Source organism: Pelecanus crispus, chromosome 3 (genome assembly GCF_030463565.1).
Source record: "Pelecanus crispus isolate bPelCri1 chromosome 3, bPelCri1.pri, whole genome shotgun sequence".
NCBI classification, from domain to species: domain Eukaryota; kingdom Metazoa; phylum Chordata; class Aves; order Pelecaniformes; family Pelecanidae; genus Pelecanus; species Pelecanus crispus.
In genome coordinates, this window is record NC_134645.1 from 9,368,417 (window position 1) to 9,390,658 (window position 22,242).

Consider the following 22,242-nt stretch of genomic DNA (forward strand, 5'->3'; position numbering starts at 1 on the left):
CTGCCTCCCAGGATGGTTCATGTGGTACTCCATATAGACTTGATAATACAGCACTGCTAATTGCATGAATCCTTAGCATGCTATAGGAGCAATGCCAGTTTTAATGCACAGAGTGGATTGATGTGAGCAGTAGGATGGATTCATACCGATTCAACATCTTAAACTTAAAAAAACCTGACAGAAGCACAGGTTTCACTAGTTTCCTTGCTGCTGTGCTGTTTTTTAAAAACTAAATTATATTGTCCATATTTATCTTCTCTGTGGTTTAATTTCTGTGATGAGTTAGGAGAAAGGAAAATGCAATCTGCCTTCCTGCAGGACTGCCTCAGAGCCACTGCCAGTTAAAGGGTCTCTGTTAAGAGCTGTAAAGCACCTCAGAGACGCCAAGTGTTCTTGAAATGCCATGTGTCAGCCCGAACCTGGACCTCCGTGTCAGAGCAGAGACGTTTCCCACTTGAGCAGAAAGCAGTAGCTCTGTGAGCTGACAGCTGGAGCACCTGAACAGCTCTCCTGGGAGTTAGGCACTGGAGCAGAGGGATGCATGTGCGTTGGGTCTGGCCAGCTTTGGGCCTGGCCAGCCAGGCCACGGCTCTGCTACTGAGGGGTGCAGTGATCCTTGTGGCTGCCTTCTGCTACACCAGCTTGATAGTGCACCTACCTCTTTCCATAGCTTTTTTTTTTTTTTTTTTTTTGTGGGTAGGGATGCTCTCCTGATATATGTTCGAATAGCAAAAAGGCAATCAGACTTTGTTCTGTAGGGTTCAAAATAATGGCTATCAGACTGTCAAGTCACAAAAATAAAGGAATTTGTATTGATCTTATTTTTACAGTGTTCTGTCAAGGGACTGCTTCTACTGACTAATAGTTGGTAACAAGGCAGAACCTGTTTGACAGAGTTAAAAAGAAAAGGTCTGAATAACTTCACAGCTAAATGAAGTGTAAGTATGCATGTTAACCTCAGAGCAAGCATCGCTCATACTGCAGAGGGGAAATTGATTATCTCCTGCTTCAGGAACGAATGAGCTCATCCGAGTATCCAAGTACAGCACTCAACGATTTGCCATGGAACGGTTTTCCTCTGAAGTGCTGGGAGCTGACTATGAGGCAAAACCAAGATTGCGGTGATCCAGCTCAATTCAGTACACGCATTAGCTGGGGTTCACGTGGTGTCTCTGTCTTCCCTTTTGCAGCCATGGGACAAGGTGTGCGGGAGAGGTGTCTGCTGCTGCCAACAACAACATCTGCGGTGTGGGAGTTGCGTACAACTCCAAGGTGGCAGGTACGGTAGCAATTCAAGGTGTAAATGGTCCTTATGCCATTGTGCCTCAGGCAGAACTTCTCCTGCAGAGACAGGGAGCATTGCTCAGGACAGGATTGCAGGTTGGCACTGGGCTGTGCGTTTATTACCTTTCACAGTAGCTGGGGAGAGGAATTTCTCCATGGCTTTGCCTTTTCAATTGAGGGCCTTGTTTAGCCTCTTTAATGACATTGCAAAGGAACAGCTCTGCTCCTTCTTATGTCAACTCCTGTTTGTATACAGATTTTCAGTGCTGCTTCTGTGTGTAGTTGCAGAATCATTTGTGACAAATCTCATTTTGCAGGAGGTAAAATATAAATTCCTGCTGCATTTAGAAACTATTTGAAAAGGCAAATCCCCTGCTGCTCTTATTCTTTAGGCTCCCACAGGGCAGGGCCTGCAGTGCTGTAAATCTCTGCAGTCATTGGTTTCTTCTATTTTAAAAAATGATGCAGGGTGGTAGGAGCAGGTGCACAGAATGAAATGGGTGGTGCCTAGGAGCCAGCATTCACACCTCTATGTGTTGGGTATTTTTACTTCTAACTAGCTCTTGTCTGCACTGACAAGCTGGAGAGGTGGGCCTGTGTGAACCTCATGAGGTTCAACAAGGCCAAGTGCAAGGTCCTGCACCTGGGTTGGGGCAACCCCTGCTATCAATACAGCCTGGGGGATGAAGGGATTGAGAGCAGCCCTGCGGAGAAGGACTTGGGGGTACTGGTGGATAGAAAGCTGGACATGAGCCGGCAATGTGCGCTTGCAGCCCAGAAAGCCAACCGAATCCTGGGCTGCATCAAAAGCAGCGTGGCCAGCAGGTTGAGGGAGGGGATTCTGCCCCTCTGCTCTGCTCTGGTGAGACCCCACCTGGAGCACTGCGTCCAGCTCTGGAGCGCTCAGCACAAAAAGGACATGGAGCTGTTGGAGCAGGTCCAGAGGAGGGCCACAAAAATGATCCGAGGGCTAGAGCACCTCTCCTGCAAGGACAGGCTGAGAGAGTTGGGGTTGTTCAGCCTGGAGAAGAGAAGGCTGCGAGGAGACCTTATTGCGGCCTTTTAGTGCTTAAAGGGGGCCTATAGGAAGGATGGGGAGAATCTTTTTAGCAAGGCCTGTTGTGACAGGACAAGGAGTAATGGCTTTAAACTAAAGGAGGAGAGATTTAGGCTGGATATAAGGAAGAAATTTTTTACAATGAGGGTGGTGAAGCACTGGCACAGGTTGCCCAGAGAGGTAGTAGAGGCCCCATCCCTGGCAACATTCAAGGTCAGGTTGGAGGGGGCTCTGAGCAACCTGATCAAGTTGAAGATGTCCCTGCTCGTTGCAGGGGGGTTGGACTAGACGACCTCTAAAGGTCCCTTCCAACCCAAAGCATTCTATGATTCTAAGTGAGTTAGGCTCTTGGACAGCATGTGTCAGTTTAGTTTAATCTGAAGAAATCCAGTTTTCCCACTCTAAGACTGTTCCATGATGAGAACTGAGGCACAGCAAGCAGAGATAGATGCTTATGCATTTCACTTTCATTCCCCGATCCACACCAGAACTCCAGCGTGGATGCACCCATTGCTTCCTGGGAATGGTTCACAGTGTGTGTGCATGGGCAGCTCTGCTCTGCTTGGCCGGTCCCTGTTTCACCGCAGTGTCAGAAGAATCTGGGGAAGGCTACATTTTACCTGTCACCTACACGATCAAAAGCTGAATCTCCACGGTAGAAGGGCACCAAGCAGTGTTTGTGTTAGTAACTGGCCAGGCAGGTCTACTGCTTGTCTCCTTTCTTCAGTAATGGTAACATCCCCTTCAGGGATGGGACATTTCACAAAATTTACATTTTGGCAATAGCTAGTTTTAGAGGAATGTGAATTGAGGCCGAGGATTTTGGCTGGACCTCATCTGTATTATTAGTATAACTCCACAACTTCAAGCTGGTTGATTAAAAATCAAGAGGTGAAGGCCTTTTCTGATGACTAACAGCCTACAAATGGCCTTCCATACTTGTCCACTTTGTAGGAGAATGCCCACCGATTTTTGGAAAAGCCAGCCATTCCTGCCTGAGGACAGTGTGCACCTGTAGCACCACCGTGTGGTCAGTGGGAACTTGGAAGCTTGTTAGAGCTGAGAGTCGGCTGCTGTCCTGATTCAAGGTCTATGTTTGCAGGTGGAATTAGAAGTTTGTAGCCCAGGTTCTGGGGCACCGTGTATTTTGCTTCCTGTACCTCTTTTTTTGCCCTGAAGTCAAACCAGATGGCTTGGCTCCTCCTGTTCTTCCCCCACCTCCCCAGGGTCAATAATTAATTCTGTGGTTTCAGTGCAGATCTGCGTTTCACAAGCATGTGAAGGGATTTCTTACTCATTGAGTGTGACTTCATAATTTCTGTCTTGAATTAGCAGATCAGGAATATTCAGCTTTGGTCTGGATTCTTTTTGAAGTTTATACCACTTTTTCTAGCCTCACGCTTGTCACATGGATTTTGCAGTGGCTTCTAAATCAGGGTCCTCGCTGCAATTCACACTATTTGGCTCTGTGGTATTGATTTCAGTCCCACCTGTGTCCTAAAACTGTTGGGAAAAATTGAGCTTCAACTCAAGGCTGCAAATGCGAGTTGGAATGTGACCCTGGTTACTCAGGTCTCATCCAAAGGCCACCAAGAGGTTGGCTGTCAGTGAAACTGTCCTATGTGTGGGGCATGATGGATGTGAGGGCTTGTGCTGCTGTCTTTGTCACACTCTCTGGCTTGCTTAGGGCCAACACTTGGAGGTTTTATGAAGTTGGCATGTCCTAGGGTTGTATTGATTAAACTCTAACTTGATTTCTACTGCAGTATGGGTTAAAGGAAGCAGGTTTTAGTTTGCTTTTTTCTCTAAATACTGGCCATATTTTGCTATTGCATCTGCATGTTGACACAATGATATTGTTCCAGGAAATTGTTGTGTAGTGTGTTTCCCCTCTCTGATTAAATTCTGGAGAGGACCAAAATAAACAGAAAAATTACTTGAAAAACTAACGAAGCGTCAACACATCTCTTAGTATAAATTAGAGATGGGGTGGGCCTTAATCCTTTTCCCTAGTTGTTACACAATACTATTTTAAATACTATTAATATTATTTAAATGCTAAGAAATGCTGAGATTGCTGAATACTACTGTTTTAAAAGTGTCTTCAAATAGTAGATGGAAAATACTATGTAATTAGAAAGCTAACAATAAAGTGCTTTCTCTTTCTGGGCCACACTGCATTGCTGTGTCTGGGTGCTTAAGTGCTGCCATCCTGCTGGGTAAGCACACCCTGGTGAAATGTGAATGGCGAGTGTGGAATTACTGAGTGGGTGAAACTGTCAGTGAATTAAAATATCTGTAACTGGGGGACATCTGCAGGTGCCGAGATTTCATCTTGTGCTGGGTAATGCATAATTCATGTTTATGTTGATTAAATCTACAGGTATTCGTATGCTCGACCAGCCATTTATGACAGACATTATTGAGGCTTCCTCTATCAGTCATATGCCTCAAGTCATAGATATATATAGTGCCAGCTGGGGACCAACTGATAATGGAAAGACTGTGGATGGACCTAGAGAACTAACACTGCAAGCAATGGCAGATGGTGTGAACAAGGTAACAGTCTTATTAAATAATCTGGGTACTGGGGCAGAATGATATGTACATACTTGTGTTGAAAGCAATGACTTGGAAATACACGGTCCTCCCATAGATGTTAGAGAACACAATGCAATTGTGTAAACTGTCCCAACCTTCAGCATATTCCAAGGTCTGTTAACGTTCTCTCTGCAATGTTGTGGCATTGCTGTTATTGTATAATCTCAGGATACTGTGCTTTCTTGCATGGAACTGTGTTTATCTCTAGTCAGCTTACATATGCTTTTCATATACCATCACAGTCAAAATGCAAGAGCCTGATCCTGTAAATATTCCCCAGGTTGAAACGTCCAGCTGTGTAAGATGACATCACATTGTCCGTTTTGGTGTGCTACCAATTTAGTTATGGTTTTGGATTTGTAGTGTCTTTCAGGTCACTTATATATGGTCATTATTATAGCTGTGATTGAACCACAACTGTTCAGATATCCACGGAGTAATATTATTCCCCAGTAGCAAGAGCCTCCTTGTTTATTCCCACCTTTCCACCTCCTCGTAGGAACAGTCTGTGGTCTGTGTAAAAGGCATTCAGTATCATCCTGGAATCTGTTAAACCTATACTCTATTAGAAGGTTGGGTAAAATGTGTGCCACAACTCAAAAAGAAAACAAATCAGTCCGAAACAGACAAACAAACCTTGCATGGCTCTGTCTCCATCTCTTTGGTGTCATACAGCCAGGACAACCACAGCTGCTCCTGATGCTGTAGGGAATGAGCCTCCTCCCCTTGGCTGATCGTAGATGGGTTTCCGTAATGAAAAGATCTGAAGTTGCCCAGAACATCTGGGGTGGTTTTGTGTGGGAGCTCCGCAATTACTCGTTTTTCCATCCAAATTATTTCTTCGTCTTACTTGTGCCAGTTTCTCCCACTCTTCATCACCACCTCGCTGTGAGCAGCACATTCAGTTTACCATGTTTTGTGACATGTTAATTGAATCTACTGCTGTGGTAGGTAGTGAAGCATCTAAAGCTTTCGCAAATCCTGAGCCTCAAATATTTTGCCTATAACAAATGAATTACAGTTATCTTCATGCTCTTGCCCATAAAATTGGCAATGTACTGCAATAACACAGGAAGACTTGTCACAAATTTCTCTTCAGTGTGCTCAGTTTTGTAGTATAAACTTTACAAACCTCTGACAAGCTCAAAGTCTCTCTGAAGTCATCTTACACAAGCTGTGTTTCTTCTCATGACTTTCTTTCATTTATCTAGTGTTTCCATAAAGATCCCCTTAAATACTCCTGTATTGTGGAGAATCTTTCTTAGGTATGTGGCACAGTTGATAAATTTTTAGCAACACCTTGATATCTTACAGTTAGTGGATAATTGATCTTCCTTCCACTAATGTTGGTTGGAGCAGACATAAACTCTGAACATAGAAAAATTCACCTATAATTTTTGTGTTATTCTCCTCCCATGCAGAGCTCATCTAAAAGTGACAGTAAAGGCACTAATAACCCTGGCAGGGGAATGTAAACTAAACTAAACAGAGGTATTTACCCTCTCAAGAGAAGCAGATTTTAGACTGTAGTCATGTTTTTTTGCAGTTTGGTATTTAAAAGATCTTTCAATTAACTTGCTGTTGTATCACCATATGGTTAGTTTGTGGAGTTATGCTGGAATTAATCTCTTTGAATGTTAAGTGTACAAGAGGGGATTTTTCTCTTCTGTTTTATTGTCTGGTCATAGTCCCATACTTGGGCAGTGTTGGGCATATGACTTTTTTAATTCCTTCCTCTCAGAATTGTTTGTAATTCTCTTTAAGAAAAAATAACTTGCAATATTAAGATCAGAAGGAGCCCTGAGATCTCTCAGGCTGAATGCTGGCAAAGGAGAGAGAATGGTGATGGTGAGCTGCACTCTGGGAAGGATTGCTCTTGTACCTTATCAGAAAGTATAAAATTAACAGGAGAGCCTGCATTAGGAAACCAGTTCTGTCAGTCACTGCAGAATTAGAGAGCAGAAGGAATGATACTGGATTCTCTACCTAAGAAAGATTTTGTTGTCCGGGGACAATTACACTTAATTTTATAGTGGCAGTATCCCAGCTATCTCCTGGCAATATGTGCATGAAAGATGACACAGCTGCACCCCAAATAACTCCCTTTGTGTCGTGATCATAGTTTTATCTACCTTTATTTTGCTCATTACATTTCCTGTCATAGAAGGGGTTTTTGGGTATAGTTTATTTCGATGTCTCTTTGTGGAGAGCCAGATTTTCTAAAGATACTTCAGGATGTCAGTGGATGCTGGATACTCTCCATGGTGCTTTGAAAAACCCACTACAGACTTACCTGCACGTAAAGGAAGACTAGTCAGCATTTGATATAATACCCTTTTACCTAGTTTAGGTCTATAACACATGCGCTGTACAAATGTAAATCTAATTTATAATCATTTTTCAGAATAAAACCCCCTCTTATTAAAGAGAAAAGTATCTTTTATAAACTGAGTGACAAATAAATGCAGGAATTCTTTTTCTCAGTCTAGGGCTGATTCTCACCCGAACGATGGTTCATGAATTAGTGATGAAGCTGAAATATTGGCAGGGAGGAGGCAACATGCTGAGCATAAAAAGTGTATTATTAAACTAAAAGCAATACTTTCAAATGTCCTAGAAGGAAATGTAAGATTTCTTGCACAGAGCAAGATTAATATCCTTGCTTCTAATGCAATAAACTAAAAATAAATAAGTGGGAATGATATGAAATTCTTATGGGGAATATGCAGTTTACTGAGTTGTGAAACACAAGTAACATTTACCCTGTTGCCAGCATACTTGGGAACCTAGCTCAAGGAGAAACTCACTGACAAGAGTTTCATCCTTCCCCCAAACTTCATTCTGCTGTCATGTCCTTTTGAAGTTCTCCCTCCAGAGCTGCTGGGATGCTGGGGGTAGCTATTCACCTGGTAATGATAAGATGATGTTAACTGCAGAAGCTGTGAGACTTCTTGTTTGCATGTCTGTTTTTATGGCTTGAAGCTGTGCAGACAAGGTGGGCTAAGGCTGATACATCTTCTTACCTTTCCTCTTTCATTTCCCATTCCTGGCATTTGTTAAGCTAATTCTTACCTTCTGTCTTAATCTTACCTTCATTTCAGTGTGCTCTTTGCTTATAATGTATATAGCATAAATAAAGGCAGCACTAAAATAACGTAATTAAGGATAGCAGAATCTGTCCATCACATTGGCAACTCCTTTACGGGCTCTTTTACTAACTGCTTTTCTAAGGCTGAACACAAAGGGGATGGCGTGTAATACCTGTAACTAGAAGGTATTGGGGACCCAAGCTGCTTTTTGTTATTAAGCCACCATCTCACTCATTTTTAGTGCAATCTACGCTTCACTGTGTTATCTCATGACTTTTGTTCAGGGGCAGCAGTCAGCAGCGCGACTGGGTCACTGAATAGTGGTAGTTGCACTGCAAAGATAAATGAGCTCACAGCTGAATCAGCAGGTGCTTAAGAATAGGGATTGAAAGAGTTTCATACTGACAAACATCCACAAGCAGCTTGGCAATTACCAGCACTGGTTTGACACAGATGAACAATCTTAATAATGCAAATTCAAGCTGCCAGAAAACACATATTTGGGAAGTAATTGGAAAGGACTTAATACAGCTTCTAGTTTTTAAAGATTGAAACTTGTGACTATCTAGTACCTGCCTAATGAGGAGGTCTCGCACTCACCCTTGGCTGTGAGGCACCTGATGCTGGCTGCCAGCTATAACAGGAGACTGTGCTAGACTGCACCCAAGTCAGATATCCATTAGGGTCATCGGCAACAGGCTAAGGGACAAATGCTGTTCTGTCTGGTGAAAGAGAGATCCAGAGAATGCGCTCTGTCACTTGCTGTCTTTCTCTAAACACACTTGCCAGGAGCAAAAAATGCATATCCCTAATGAGATTTTATTGTCTCTCCTCTAGACTCCGTCTGAGCTGCATCCTATGGTCAGCAGCAGGTTACAGGGTCTAGGGAGAAAAATGTTTCTTTACAGTCTCAGTAAATCACATCACCCTAACATTGTTCTGGGCTGTCCTCAGGTATCTTAGCCCTGCAGCGAGACCAGGCTGCTCATATGCTCAGTTTCACCACTCCTAATCACTCTGTGTCACATATTTGCAGCTATATTTCTTTGATGAGCTATGGAGGGATTTTATTGCGGATGCAGAAATACAAACTAAAATTTAGAGCAGAGCAAGAAACCAGGATGATGGACTTAAGAGCAAGCAGCCCAACAGTGTTGAGCACAGCTAGCTATCTCATCTGATTGACAAGATACTTGCATTTCAGAGAAGGGGGAGTAAGCTGGTATTAGCATTTTATTAATGGTATAGCTGGACAAAGCAATGCTTTGTGACTTACCTATCCCTTGTCTGACCTGTGCTTACCCACTTTTGGGACTAGAAAGCTTGGAGGGGGAGGTAGGGACGGTAGAAGTTCCTGTGACAGCACAACTCTCTTAAATATAGACGTTTTGTTCTCTGGTACCTTGTGTCTGGAATTGTATCAGCAGTCATCTTAAACAGGAAAAGGTAACTAGCTCAAGAACTAATTCCACCCATGTTTCGTGGTACATCCTGTCTTTAATGCAATATCCAGTAAACGTTTCTTATTTGCGATTTTATGAGTCCAGTTCTTTCCAGCTTCAGCTGTTGGAATTTAAGGCAGTAAAAAGAAGTAATCAAGCTAAGCTGGTCTCTACCTATTGCATTTTTATGCTGTAGGCTTTTATATTTGTAGGTTGTGAGGAGTTGTTCATGGACTGAATTAATTTCTTGAGACTTCGCCGGCTCAGCCAGAATATATAAGACGTGATCCATTTGTGCTTATGCTGGTGAAAACATTATTGCTTCCATAATATGGTTCTACCTAAGAAAATGCTGCACAAGTACAAATTGCCAGGGGAGCAATATTAAGAATTTATTGTCTCATCATGGCTCTGTAATTGGGCTCACCAATGAAAGAAGAAAGGACGGTGTTAAAAAAGAAAGGAAATACTTCTCATTTGCCTCTCTCCAAGGCCACAGACATTGTGTTATTGTTCTTTGAAATATGCTGAAGATAGCATATTAATAAAGTATATGCAGTTAGATACCTCTAACATCATTTTATTTGCACAACGGCCAAGTGAGGAGAGGGAAATTAGTTTATGATCTGGCAACTGTCTGATTACTCCATTTCTGAGCAAGCCTTACAAGCTTTATAACTTGGGAGCCCTTTACTATTGTATTGCTATTGTGTCTGGAATATGCATTATAATTCCATGCCTTATTTATGTAAGCTAAACTCAAACCGTATTAAAACCCCACACAAGTATGTTACATCTGCTTGGAATTCTGAAGTCACCCCGTTCATCTGATGGGATATTTTCAGGCTTTTGTAAAACAGCACGACCAGCTTTTCTGACCTGGTGATGGGATACACGACCTTTCACTAAGTACATGACCCAGGTTTGGAGATCAGTCTGTGACTGTCTGCTTTCCTGCTGCAGATGGGGGAATGGGTATGTGCCTTGAGGACAGGACAGGGGCAAAACCCCAGTGCTGCTGACTTCTGTTGTGATACTGGCCTCCTCAGGGATGTCTTGGTCAGCTCAGGACCTTGGCTGTCGTAGGTCTGTGCTTTCCATGGGCCTGTGACAGGGTTAAATATTGCCCTTCACAAAGACTTAAATGACTGTCACATAAAGAGCAGAAAGCTGCGGCATCAATAGGTTGGGCCAACATGGCAATATTTGTAAGCTCCAAATGTAAACATTTTCTTTATTGACCTGTAAATTACTGTTTTCTAAGGAGGCAAGACAATAATGTGGCCTCAAAATGTAGATTTTGCTGTCTCACTCTGACCCCAAGAGTGGTTTTGCCTAATCTCTGTGCTGCAACTCAGCAGCCGTGTGCTTTTGCTTCCCAGCAAGGCTGATGCTACAATTGCACAGTTTTGCAAGAGCCACAGGTGAAGCTGTGAGGCCAGTGTTCATCACGCCAGTTGGGAGCTCTGGGCAGAGAAACCAGCATTGTCACTAGTGGAAAGTAAATGAGGTGTTTAGAATCTTTTTCTCGGTGATAATCTAGCTCGGAAATACTGAAAAGAGGATGGGATTGCTTTTTGCAAATATTATTGATACCAGAAGTACGCCTGCAGAATTGTTGGACTAGAGTAATGTATTATCACTTGTGGTACACAGCCCAGCATCCAACAAAAAAGGAATGGATAATTGAAAGGTTTTGTCTCAACATTTTCAAAGTTCCCTCCCCATTTCCCTGCTGGACTGAACCCTAATTGAAAGCTAATGCTCCCTCTCTTCACCAAAAGTGTAATTTTCCATTCATTTCTCTTGGCTAACGGAAGTCCATCCAGTTTCAACAGTAATTTATACATAGAAAATGGCTCAAGCATTATTTTTAGCCAAAGGAGGTATTAACAGTTATGCAATTAATTAATTGGGGGTTGGTGGCCGGGAGTTCAGTACTCAGAATTCTGTGACCAAGTCACGAATAAGTTACCTAAAGCCTTTTGTTAGGGTGTAACCATTATAGGACTTGGTTCTTTGAGAATCTCTTACGCAGCATCTCTTGTACTTGGGTGACTATTACTTGACTCAAATAGTTTCAGAAATCTGCTTGAAGGAAACAGACAGCCAGTTATTGAAGGCAGCAAAATACAAAAGGGACAAAACCAGGAGATGCACAACTGAAACATGGTTCCAAGTGATGGTTGTCCTCTGCATGGCAGCCAAGTGTTTAGCTGAGTTCTTGCTCCTACCAAAACAGCTTTTCCTCCTTCCCCAATGAATGCCTGAGGGTTAGACAGGCCTACAGCAAGGGGGCACCACCTTCAGCAGTGGTGGATTTGAGTAGGATAACCCAGCTGCTGTTTCTTCTGCGCTGAACTCCATGACTCGTGGGTGTGCTGGGCAGGCCAGACATTCTGGGCTTTTCCAGGGGCACAGTACAGCAGCTCCAGGCTTTTGGAAGGGGCTGGACATGGGAGAAGTGCTAAGGCATTTAGCTCAAACAAGACAGCTGTCCCCCTGACTGTGTGCAGTGGCAAACTTTGGAAGTCCAAATGTTTCCTGCTTAAAACTTTGGTGTCTGTGTGGTTAAATTGAGATTGCTTGGCTGGCTGTCAAGCATGTGTTTCTGCCTAGATTTTGCTTTAGGTTTTAGCACTCCCCAAGAAATCAGGATAGAAAAGGAGCAAAGGGATCCAGGAAGTCATAGGCTACCAGATTGCTCTGGGCAAATCAGCCTGGCAGATGCAGAGGTAGCTGGAGGAGCCAGGAGAGCGGGGGCTCAATGGGCTGTCCAGCTGGCACCATGTCAGGGATGCAGGAACGCACGGGCAGACTCCAGAAAACCCTGGCAGTGCAAAAGATGAGCAGCAGTTCAGCAATGCCAAGGACTCACTGCCTCCAGCTGGCTTACGCCGCATAGCCAGACTGCTCATGCACAGGAGTGGTGGGGAGACCAAGGCAGAGCAAGATGTCTGCGTAGGCTCCTGGATGTCTTGAGAGCCCAGGCCAATGCTCCCTGCCAAGGCGTAACAGCAGGCAAATGGTCCCACAGCTCTTCCACAGTCCATCCTTGCCTTGGCATGCCCCAGCCTGGGGACATGATGACAATTTTGCATTGCCTGCCTGGGCTGCAAACTACATTTTCTGAGATAATTAGCAATCATTACTGAAGGATGCAGTTTTTCAGTACAAAACACATATAAGGATTCAGTCCTGAAGAGAAAGTAACGCTCTTTTCAAAATACAGTTGAAATTAATAGGAGATGGAAACTTACTGAGTCCTATTCATAAGTCAGTAGGACCCATGGCAAAGACTTGAAAAAGCTGCAGAATTTTTCACTTTTCCTGGAAAACCAGCCTATCTCTTACCATAGCAGGCACATAAATTGCTATTAAATTATATAGAAGGTGCTGAAACATTCTGTTTTCTTAAGGGGAAGAATTACAAAATAGCTATCATATGTCACGCAAAAAGAAAGGTGCTTATAAAATAACATGTGCTTTGAATTTGTTACGGAAAGCAATTTCCAGTTCTGTAATTTTTCATATTTTTTTCAAATGTACTCCATCTGCATTTTCTTCCTTAGACATGGGACAGTCCCTAAACATCAGCAAACCATTTGGCTGTCCTTATCCTGAAATACCTTTTTACGGCGCCTAAAAAATAATACCTCAGGTGCTGCTTTTTCTTCTTCTTAATCCTGAGTCCATCTGCCTGCCGCTGTCCTGATGCTGTCTTTCCTGGTACTTGGCTTTTCAGGACAGGAGTCTGTTCTTTGTTTTTAGCTTGTACTCTTTGGAAACTGTTAGTCCTGATCTACAACTGAAGGATTAGGCCAAAGCCAAAGGGCATCAGAAACGTGCTGTAAAGACTGTTACTTTCCTTCCATCCATCTTTAGCAACCCCGATGGCCAGGTGGGAGTGGGTGAACAAGAGGAGCCAAGGCAGAGGCCATGCCATGCTAGAGGCCCAGCTGTTATTCACATGGGTGCTTGCCAGCCTTGATGGGAAAGGTCAGAGAAGCTGGAGGAGATTTATTTGTCAAATACCACCCATTTTTATCTGGGTAGTGTGAGCCAACAATCAAAACTTTGAGAAACACTGGCTTAGGCACTAGCCCAGCAAACATGATGAATGAACACAATAACAAGGGAAAAAAAATGTTCAGGGGAAAAAAAAAGTTCAAGATGTGCCTGAAGTTACATAAAGTGAATTAGGCTGCAGTGCCCTGCCCACTCACTTTTGCAAGGTAGTTCACAGAAGTTTTTCTGGGATTATGCTCTTTAAAAGATGAGAAAAGGGGTAAGAAAATTTCTCAGGGATATTTTTTGCTGGTAGCACAACATCCCATGAAGGACACTGGAAATAGAAAACCTGCTGTTTCTGCAAAGAGAGCTTCTCAGTAGTTGTCTGTGACTTTCTAAGCATATAAGCCTTGCCCAAGATTTAATTCTGGTTTAGCCTGAGTTGAGAGATGGGCCTCTCTTGGGCTAGTACTAAATGCACCAAGATCCATTTTCAGTGCTGAGTGAGACACAGCTTCAGATGGCTTCGAAACGGGGGTGCCACACTGTGCATCGCTTTTGGGGGAAATGAGCAGTTTTCAACAGGGTTCTGGAGGAAAGATACTCTTTAAAATGTATGTTGTTATCCTGCTGGTCTTCGCTGTTCTTCCTGAATCTTCCTTCAGGCTCCCTCTGGTGTTTGTAGCCTGTATTACTACCACCTTCTCCAGTCCTGGTTTTGGCCTACACTTAAGAGCAGCCTAAGTTGAGTGACATCACTGAATTTTTTGAGGTTCATGTAAGGTCGCGATGCAAATAGGAGTTTTCAATTGGCTTTAAATGTGACACTCAGTTGTCCCAACTTAGATTTTTCTGGTTTAGACTACTACCATCCAGAGAACTGAAAATTCACTTCCCCTGAAGCCATGTATTTCTGCATGGTCGAATGAAACGATACCTGAGGACAGCCACCAAACAGTTTGCCTGTGCGAACTGTCCAACTACTGCAGGTCTGGTTGTGAGAAATGTAAGAAGCAAGTCGTAAGCATCATTGTGCCCCTGTACTCGGCGCTGGTGAGGCCGCACCTGGAATACTGAGTCCAGTTTTGGGCCCCTCAATACAAGAAAGACATTGAGGTGCTGGAGCATGTTCAGAGAAGGGCAACGAAGCTGATGAAGGGTCTGGAGCACAGGCCTTATGAGGAGTGGCTGAGGGAACTGGGGTTGTTTAGTCTGGAGAAAAGGAGGTTCAGGGGAGACCTTATCACTCTCTACAACTACCTGAAAGGAGGTTGTAGTGAGGTGGGTGTTGGTCTCTTCTCCCAAGTAGTTAGCGATAGGACAAGAGGAAATGGGCTCAAGCTGCGCCAGGGGAGGTTTAGATTGGAATTTAGGAAAAATTTCTTCATGGAAAGGGTGGTCAAGCATTGGAACAGGCTGCCTAGAGAGGTGGTGGAGTCACCATCCCTGGAAGAGTTCAAAAAAACGGGTAGATGTGGCACTTTGTGACATGGTTTAGTGGGCATGGTGGTGTTGGGTTGATGCTTGGACTGATGATCTTAGAGATCCTTTCCAATCTTAATGATTCCTAGTTTTTACTTTCTTTATAAATGATCCAGCTACCAAGCCAGGATGCGTGGGGTTGCTACTCTACCCTTAACTGATTTAGTGGTGGACTTGGTAATGTTAGGTTAATGGTTGGACTGGATGATCTTAAAGGTCTTTTCCAACCTAAACGATTCTATGATTCTGTGATCATTGCAAATAATGTACTTGAGCCGCTATCAGTTTATTCTGGTAGTGTTTGCTCTTCTTTTCAGTCCTGGCTAAAACAGAAAGACAATTGAAATTAGAGTGTTAAGAGGTGAATTATGGTTTTTAACACTAAGCTGCACTTGTGGATGTGATACTTATAGAAGTGATATCCTGAGGCCATTCTCACATTACAGTAATTACATGCAGAAAACCCGTCCCCAGCAGCACTCAAGCAGGCTAATTCCACCCACAAACTCGAGCCCAGATTTCGGTTCCTCTGTGGATTCCCCCTGCTCCCCACCAGCAATCTGTTACTCCCGTTTTCTGCCATAAATCCCACCCATGGGGTGAAATGCTGTGCAGCAGTACCCAGTTTTGGCAGCATGGAACAATTTGCTGAGCAGGGCTAGATCTGCTTCCCCATGCTGAACACCGCAGAGGCTAACTTCCAGGCACCAAGCTACTTTTGTGGATTTATCACATGAAAATGAAGTGTTTTCTCTCCCTTTAAAATGGCTGGAAGGAAACGGTGGTTTAAGAATGGGTCTGTACATGCCAAATGTCCTATTCCTGGCACCAGCAGCCACCTGCTCTCTGTGTTGGGCAGCAGCCTGCCTTTTTGGGACAGAGATGTGCTCAAGCTGCCACCAAGGCTGTCCAAAGGAGGCAGATGGTGGCAAGGTGGGTGGTGTGATGGTGTACGTGGGCATGATGGCAAGCTTGGGTCGTAGCCTCTGAAGTGAGTCCAAAGCCCAGGGCTGGGCCCCGTAGGGGATGAAGTCAAAGGGAAAAAAGGCATAACTGTTCTTGTTATGATGAACTTTTTTTTTTTTTTTTTTTAAATAATTTGCTGGAATTATTGTGTTCTTAGAGTATATATTTTTGCAATGGTAACCTCCTCCCTTAAAACTCAATGATTGATCTCAGATCTTTGTGGGAGTTCTTAGACTGATTTCAATAAGCTTTTTCATAATCATCATCTTTATTATGAAAATCTATGTCCTGAGATGTTATGTACCCCAGTGGCAGCAAACCTGCTGTGCAATTCAGTGGATTATAATGCGACTCACTAACGTGCTTGAAATAATGAGGTTGCTCTGTTCAGTGGGGTATGATAAAAAATAGAAGCTACTGCTGGGAGCTCAGATTTGATTTAAATTCCTGGCAGAAAAGGTTTCCTATTAAAATACCATTGCAGGTTGCTACATTTGTATATTCTTTAACTTTCATTTCATGCTGGACAATGAAGAGGCCAGAAGAGATTTTTTTCTTACCTTCTGCCCAATGCGTATAAACAGTATGTTAAATTGAGGCCTTGCGCCCTTCTGGCGCTGTTGGAAGTAAACATCAGATTACATTAGACTAAACGCAGAGAGAAATGGTAGCTGTTCTGGAATCAGTGGGAGATCTGAGCTTTGGGTTCAGTAGCACTGATCTTTCCCTGAGTGTCAGGGTTCTCGGGTCTTACCTTCTTCCAGGTAGCCCCTACCTCTTTCTTAGCATGGGATGAGAAGAAGGAGCTGAGTTGATCTCTTCCCGCTCCTTGCCTATCTGGAAGTTGGGGAGACGATACGAATTTCTTTCCTTCAACTAATGGGAAGCCTTTATAGCTGCACTTAAGCTTCAGTCTCTCCCATCCTTCTCTTGCTTTCTCTGTGCAATTGGTAGACCATCTTTCTGTAGATCATAGAATCATAGAATGCTTTGGGTTGGAAGGGACCTTTAGAGGTCATCTAGTCCAACCCCCTGCAGTGAGCAGGGACAGCTTCAACTCGATCAGGTTGCTCAGAGCCCCCTCCAACCTGACCTTGAATGTTGCCAGGGATGGGGCCTCTACTACCTCTCTGGGCAACCTGTGCCAGTGCTTCACCACTCTCATTGTAAAAAATTTCTTCCTTATATCCAGCCTAAATCTCTCCTCCTTCAGTTTAAAGCCATTACTCCTTGTCCTGTCACAACAGGCCTTGCTAAAAAGATTCTCCCCATGTTTCCTACAGGCCCCCTTTAAGTACTGAAAGGCCGCAATAAGGTCTCCTCGCAGCCTTCTCTTCTCCAGGCTGAACAACCCCAACTCTCTCAGCCTGTCCTTGCAGGAGAGGTGCTCCAGCCCTCAGATCATTTTTGTGGCCCTCCTCTGGACCTGCTCCAACAGGTCCATGTCCTTCTTGTGCTGCGAGCCCCAGAGCTGGACGCAGACCTCCAGGTGAGGTCTCCCCAGAGCAGAGCAGAGGGGCAGAATCACCCCCCTCGACCTGCTGGCCACACTTCTTTTGATGCGGCCCAGGATTTGGTTGGCCTTCTGGGCTGCAAGTGCACATATCGTCCCATAACTTTATTTTCTGCTTAGTAGTAGAAGCTGGTTTGTCAGAAAAACAGCTCTGAGTCAGTGATACCTTTGGAGAAAAATCTATTGAGAGAAAAAGGTGCCAGTTTTACAGAGTTTTTTGCCTGAACCGAATTGGATCTTAGTAACCCAGTGTGTGAGATGACCTATATCCCTTTTAAAAGAACGCTTTCCTCATAGCACTTAGACCTTGACATAAACACTAATGAATCCATAAAATGTCTTAGCATCTGGCACAGGAGCCTTCAGGGCATCAAGCAAAGCAGGAGATAAATGGAAGTGCTCTGTGTACATAAGGTTGCAGAAGTGGCTGTGGCTGCCAGTTAAATGGATTTAATAACCTGCAGAAGTCCATGTCATTTTAGCTTAAGTTTGATTTATATTTTGTTTGGACCAGTTTTCTCCTTTATAGATGCCTAGCTTTACAATTAGAGGTACAGTTTAAAGTAGCTGCTATCTCCTTTTTGCAATTTAACCCAAGAGGGTCAATTTTCCCCTTTCACAGGGCCGAGGTGGCAAAGGAAGCATCTATGTCTGGGCCTCTGGAGATGGGGGCAGCTACGATGACTGTAACTGTGACGGTTATGCATCGAGCATGTGGACGATCTCCATCAATTCCGCTATAAATGATGGACGGACAGCTCTATATGATGAAAGCTGCTCTTCAACCTTAGCCTCCACCTTTAGTAACGGGAGGAAGAGAAATCCGGAGGCTGGTGTGGTGAGTCCAGATATTATTGTCCTGTTGCTCCTGTCTTTGTGCACTCCCATGACCTATTACAACTCTGTCTGCTTTGGAGCAGCAGATGGTCTTTTGTTGAGATGGATATTTTCTCATCTGCAGTACGCGATCGTGCCAAAACTGTCAGCTGAAGAGATGTGGGATTAATATTGAGAAAAGCAATGATCTTCCATCTCTTAGATCTTCATATAGTTGGTGCATTCTTTTATCGGAAAGCAGGTTTAGAAGTTCAGTTACACTCTTTCCAGAGGACAGTGTGATAAAAGGTCTCTGTAAAAATCTAAATGAAAAGTGTCAACATCTGAGGTCATACTTACTTGTACTGGCAGAGCATCCATGAACCAGTCTTGTGCTGTACTAGAAGCTGCACAGAGCAGAACGACATTCAGTCACCTACAGAGGGAATGTGGGGGTTCAGATCACCCTCAGGTCTCATACTGAGCGGTGCAGAGCATCGTATTCATCCCCTACAGGGCTGTACCTACAACTGGAAAATATGCAGTTTCTGTTCAAGTGTAACTGGGATTCTCTTCCCCTGTACCAATCACTGCTCTTCAGCACCTTCAGACTAGCCAGGACATAGTCTAATTCACAGAGTGGAAAATTCAGGTGTAATAACTCAAGGTCTTTGCCAGAAGCCTCTATACATTTTCCTTGGCCCTGTCTCAAACCCAAAGAGACACTGTAGCATCCTAAATGCCCCTGTGCAGTACGAGATGGAAAAATACTGGTTTCTGTCTTGATATCAGCCGAAATGATCTGTGGCACCTTTGTAATTATCACCATAAAATGTACTTAAAAAGTTTCCTTCTGGTTTCTTCTAATTACTAATCTGCATAGAAGATAGCAGCCTGGTACTACTGTTGGTTTTGGAGTTGCACAAATGTTAGAAAGCTTAATACTGCCATCAATTCTAGTTTCAAATCCTTCTGATAACCACAAGGGAATTTAACGCCTTTGGTTAGACTCTGTAGGAAATAAATGAGATCCATATGAGTTTATGACTAAGTGGTAATGAACATTGTTTTCCTACATCATAATTTATTCTTGCATTCATACCTTCTGTAACTATGTCTCACTGTTTTTAAATTGATACGCTATTCTAAAGTAGAAAACAGATCCTAGCAACAAACACACAAGTACTCTAAAGAGCAACGGCACAAACTCCACTTTCTGTATTTTTCTGCGTCTGTAGCTGCAAGGAAAATGGACTAGCTAGTTTCATTAATTATGTCTATTATCATTGCAGGCTACAACGGACTTATATGGCAACTGCACCCTGCGTCACTCAGGAACGTCTGCAGCTGCCCCTGAAGCAGCTGGAGTGTTCGCCTTGGCCCTGGAGGCTAAGTATGCTGTTGAGAAATTCCTTGCGAGCTCTAGAGAGGAGAGGGCCTGGGGTTTGTTTAATGTTGTTCATCATACAAGTTGGCTGTCTGTGGCACAGGGCTAGAACGAACAGCTAACAAGCTGCCTGCTACAGTAGTGACATGCTTGGTAACTTACAGATGGCGTGACAGTCTTGCCAAAGCCATGTAACAGATACATTTTGGCTGACTCGCTCTCTGCATCTTCTCCATCCAGTGCTTCCAGGGGTTTGTCTTCTCCAGCACTGTTTGGAGGGAGAGATTATTTAATTTCTCCACATATCCAGTGGGGAATGCCCAGCCTACAAAAACATAAGAACAAACCTATAGTATCAGACAGGAGTATATCTTGTGCCACATACTGTCTGCAATGACAGATGCTTAGGGGAGAGTACAACAAATGGGGATTAAAAGCAATCTTTCAACAACAGCTTTGGCAATCAGTGGTTCGGAGAGAGAGCAGTCAGCCCTATCCTGTTTAATAGCCACAGGCAGACTTATCTTCCTTGAATTTGTCTAACTCTTTTTCAACTTGTCTGTATTTGGCACCTGTACCATCCAGTGGCAATCAGTTCCACAGTAATAATAGTTTTTGGCGATGGTGGTGAGGAATGTTTCCTTTGTTTTTTCTTAACCCATTGCTGGTAATTTGCTTCTGTGCTACATAATTGCTCTGTTATGTGAAAGAATAAATATCCATTGTCTATTTACCATCTCCATGCTATTCATGACATTGGAGACCTCTCGCATATCTTGCTTCGTTGTCATCTTCTCTAATGATTAGGAAGAGTTTTCCTTACAATAACCTATACCATCTTTTTACTTTGTGTTAAGTTATTTTATGAAGTGAGGCAACATTTGCTCTGGTATACAGCTTCAGCTGCTGTAACCACGGCATGAAGTGAGCACTACGTACATAGTTTTCTTCAACAGTATGCAGAAGAATGGAGATTTGGCAGAGGAGACAAAGTTTCTATCATTAGCAGAGCAATGATTGCTGAGCATGACTTGAGCCAAGTCTCATTGTTCAGGTTTTATACATGTAAAACGTACATGCCAAGTGTTTAACTTCGGATGATCGATCCTTCTACTATCAAATTCATTCAGTGGGACAGCCACGATGTAATAAGTAATTATGACCATAAAAATATAAAGGTTTAATGAATTTTCTGACCACTGCATGTTTAACCTGGACTACAACCTTAGTATCTCAGCGATAATTACCATTCCTCTTTATTTGGACTATCCATGAAGACTGGAATAACTCTTGCCAAACTATCACGAGTAGAAATTACACTAATACCCCTGGTTTGCAATTGGGTTTCTAGCCTTTGCTCAGAAGGGTGGGGGTGGGAGGGGAAGATAGAAAGGACTGTCAGTGTCTCCTATCTCCTCCCAGGCTGGGTCTATTAAACTCCCATTTTAGAGTGCAGAACTACCCTGGATGAATTACACTAGCCTTCACAGGAATGGCTAACAATTTCCCATACAGATGACTGCTGCCTGCCGTATGTCTCTCAGCTCATATACAATATATGTTTGACATGTCTCTAAAAACAGACCAATCTGTGAAATGGAAAGTACAGTTTTAAGATACATAGCAGCTCTTAAAAGGTTTCAGTAAGAATGATGCAAGTGATATCTGGTTTTCAGCTATCATGTGTCACCTTGGAAAAATGACAGTAATTGGCTATTCTGGTGTACATTCAGGATGCACACATGCTTATTACTTGGGGCACAGAAAGCTGAGAAGCGGATCCTTTTATATTGATGGTTTGAATCAGACATATTGTAATGTTGAAAGAGTTCATCATAAAACAGCTGGAACAGCTTTAGTTCTGTAGTATTAGAATGTCAGTTCTAAAGCCTCCAGAATACATAAGTCTGTGGGACCTGACGAGATGCATCTCAGAGTCCTGAGGGAACTGGCTGATGTAGTTGCCAAGCCACTCTCCATGACATTTGAAAAGTCATGGCAGTCAAGTGAAGTCCCCGGAGGCTGGAAAAAGGGAAACATTGCACCCATTTTTAAAAAGGGTAGAAAGGAGGACCCTGGGAACTACCAACCTGTCAGCCTCACCTCTGTGCCTGGGAGGATCATGGAACGGATCCTCCTAGAAGCTATGCTAAGGCATGTGGAGGACAGGGAGGTGATTCGAGACAGCCAGCGTGGCTTCACCAAGGGCAAGTCCTGCTTGACCAACCTAATGGTCTTCTATGATGGAGTGACTACATCAGTGGACAAGGGAAGAGGTACAGATGTCATCTATCTACACTTCTGTACAGCCTTTGACACGGTCCTGCACAACATCCTTCTCTCTAAATTGGAGAGATGTGGATTTGATTGGTGGATTGTTTGGTGGATGAGGAATTGGTTGGATGGTCACATCCAGAGGGTAGTGGTCAACAGCTCAATGGTCCAGATAGAGATCGGTGACAAGTGGTGTCCCTCAGGGATCTGTATTGGGACCAGTACTGTTTAATATCTTCATCAATGACACAGACAGTGGGATCGAATGCACTCTCAGCAAGTTTGCAGATGACACCAAGCTGAGTGGTGCAGTTGACTTG

The 22,242-nt window shown here is 43.6% G+C and overlaps 1 protein-coding gene across 1 annotated transcript in view; it reads left to right on the forward strand.

The window, feature by feature from the left end:
* The window catches only part of PCSK2 (proprotein convertase subtilisin/kexin type 2), a 107,988-nt gene that overhangs the window by 78,952 nt on the left and 6,794 nt on the right, over window positions 1-22,242 (forward strand). The window contains exons 7-10 of the mRNA XM_075708073.1: window positions 1,191-1,279; window positions 4,725-4,900; window positions 18,068-18,283; window positions 19,554-19,654. Coding sequence (XP_075564188.1) covers window positions 1,191-1,279; window positions 4,725-4,900; window positions 18,068-18,283; window positions 19,554-19,654 — 582 coding nt within the window. The remainder of the gene's footprint in view (window positions 1-1,190; window positions 1,280-4,724; window positions 4,901-18,067; window positions 18,284-19,553; window positions 19,655-22,242) is intronic.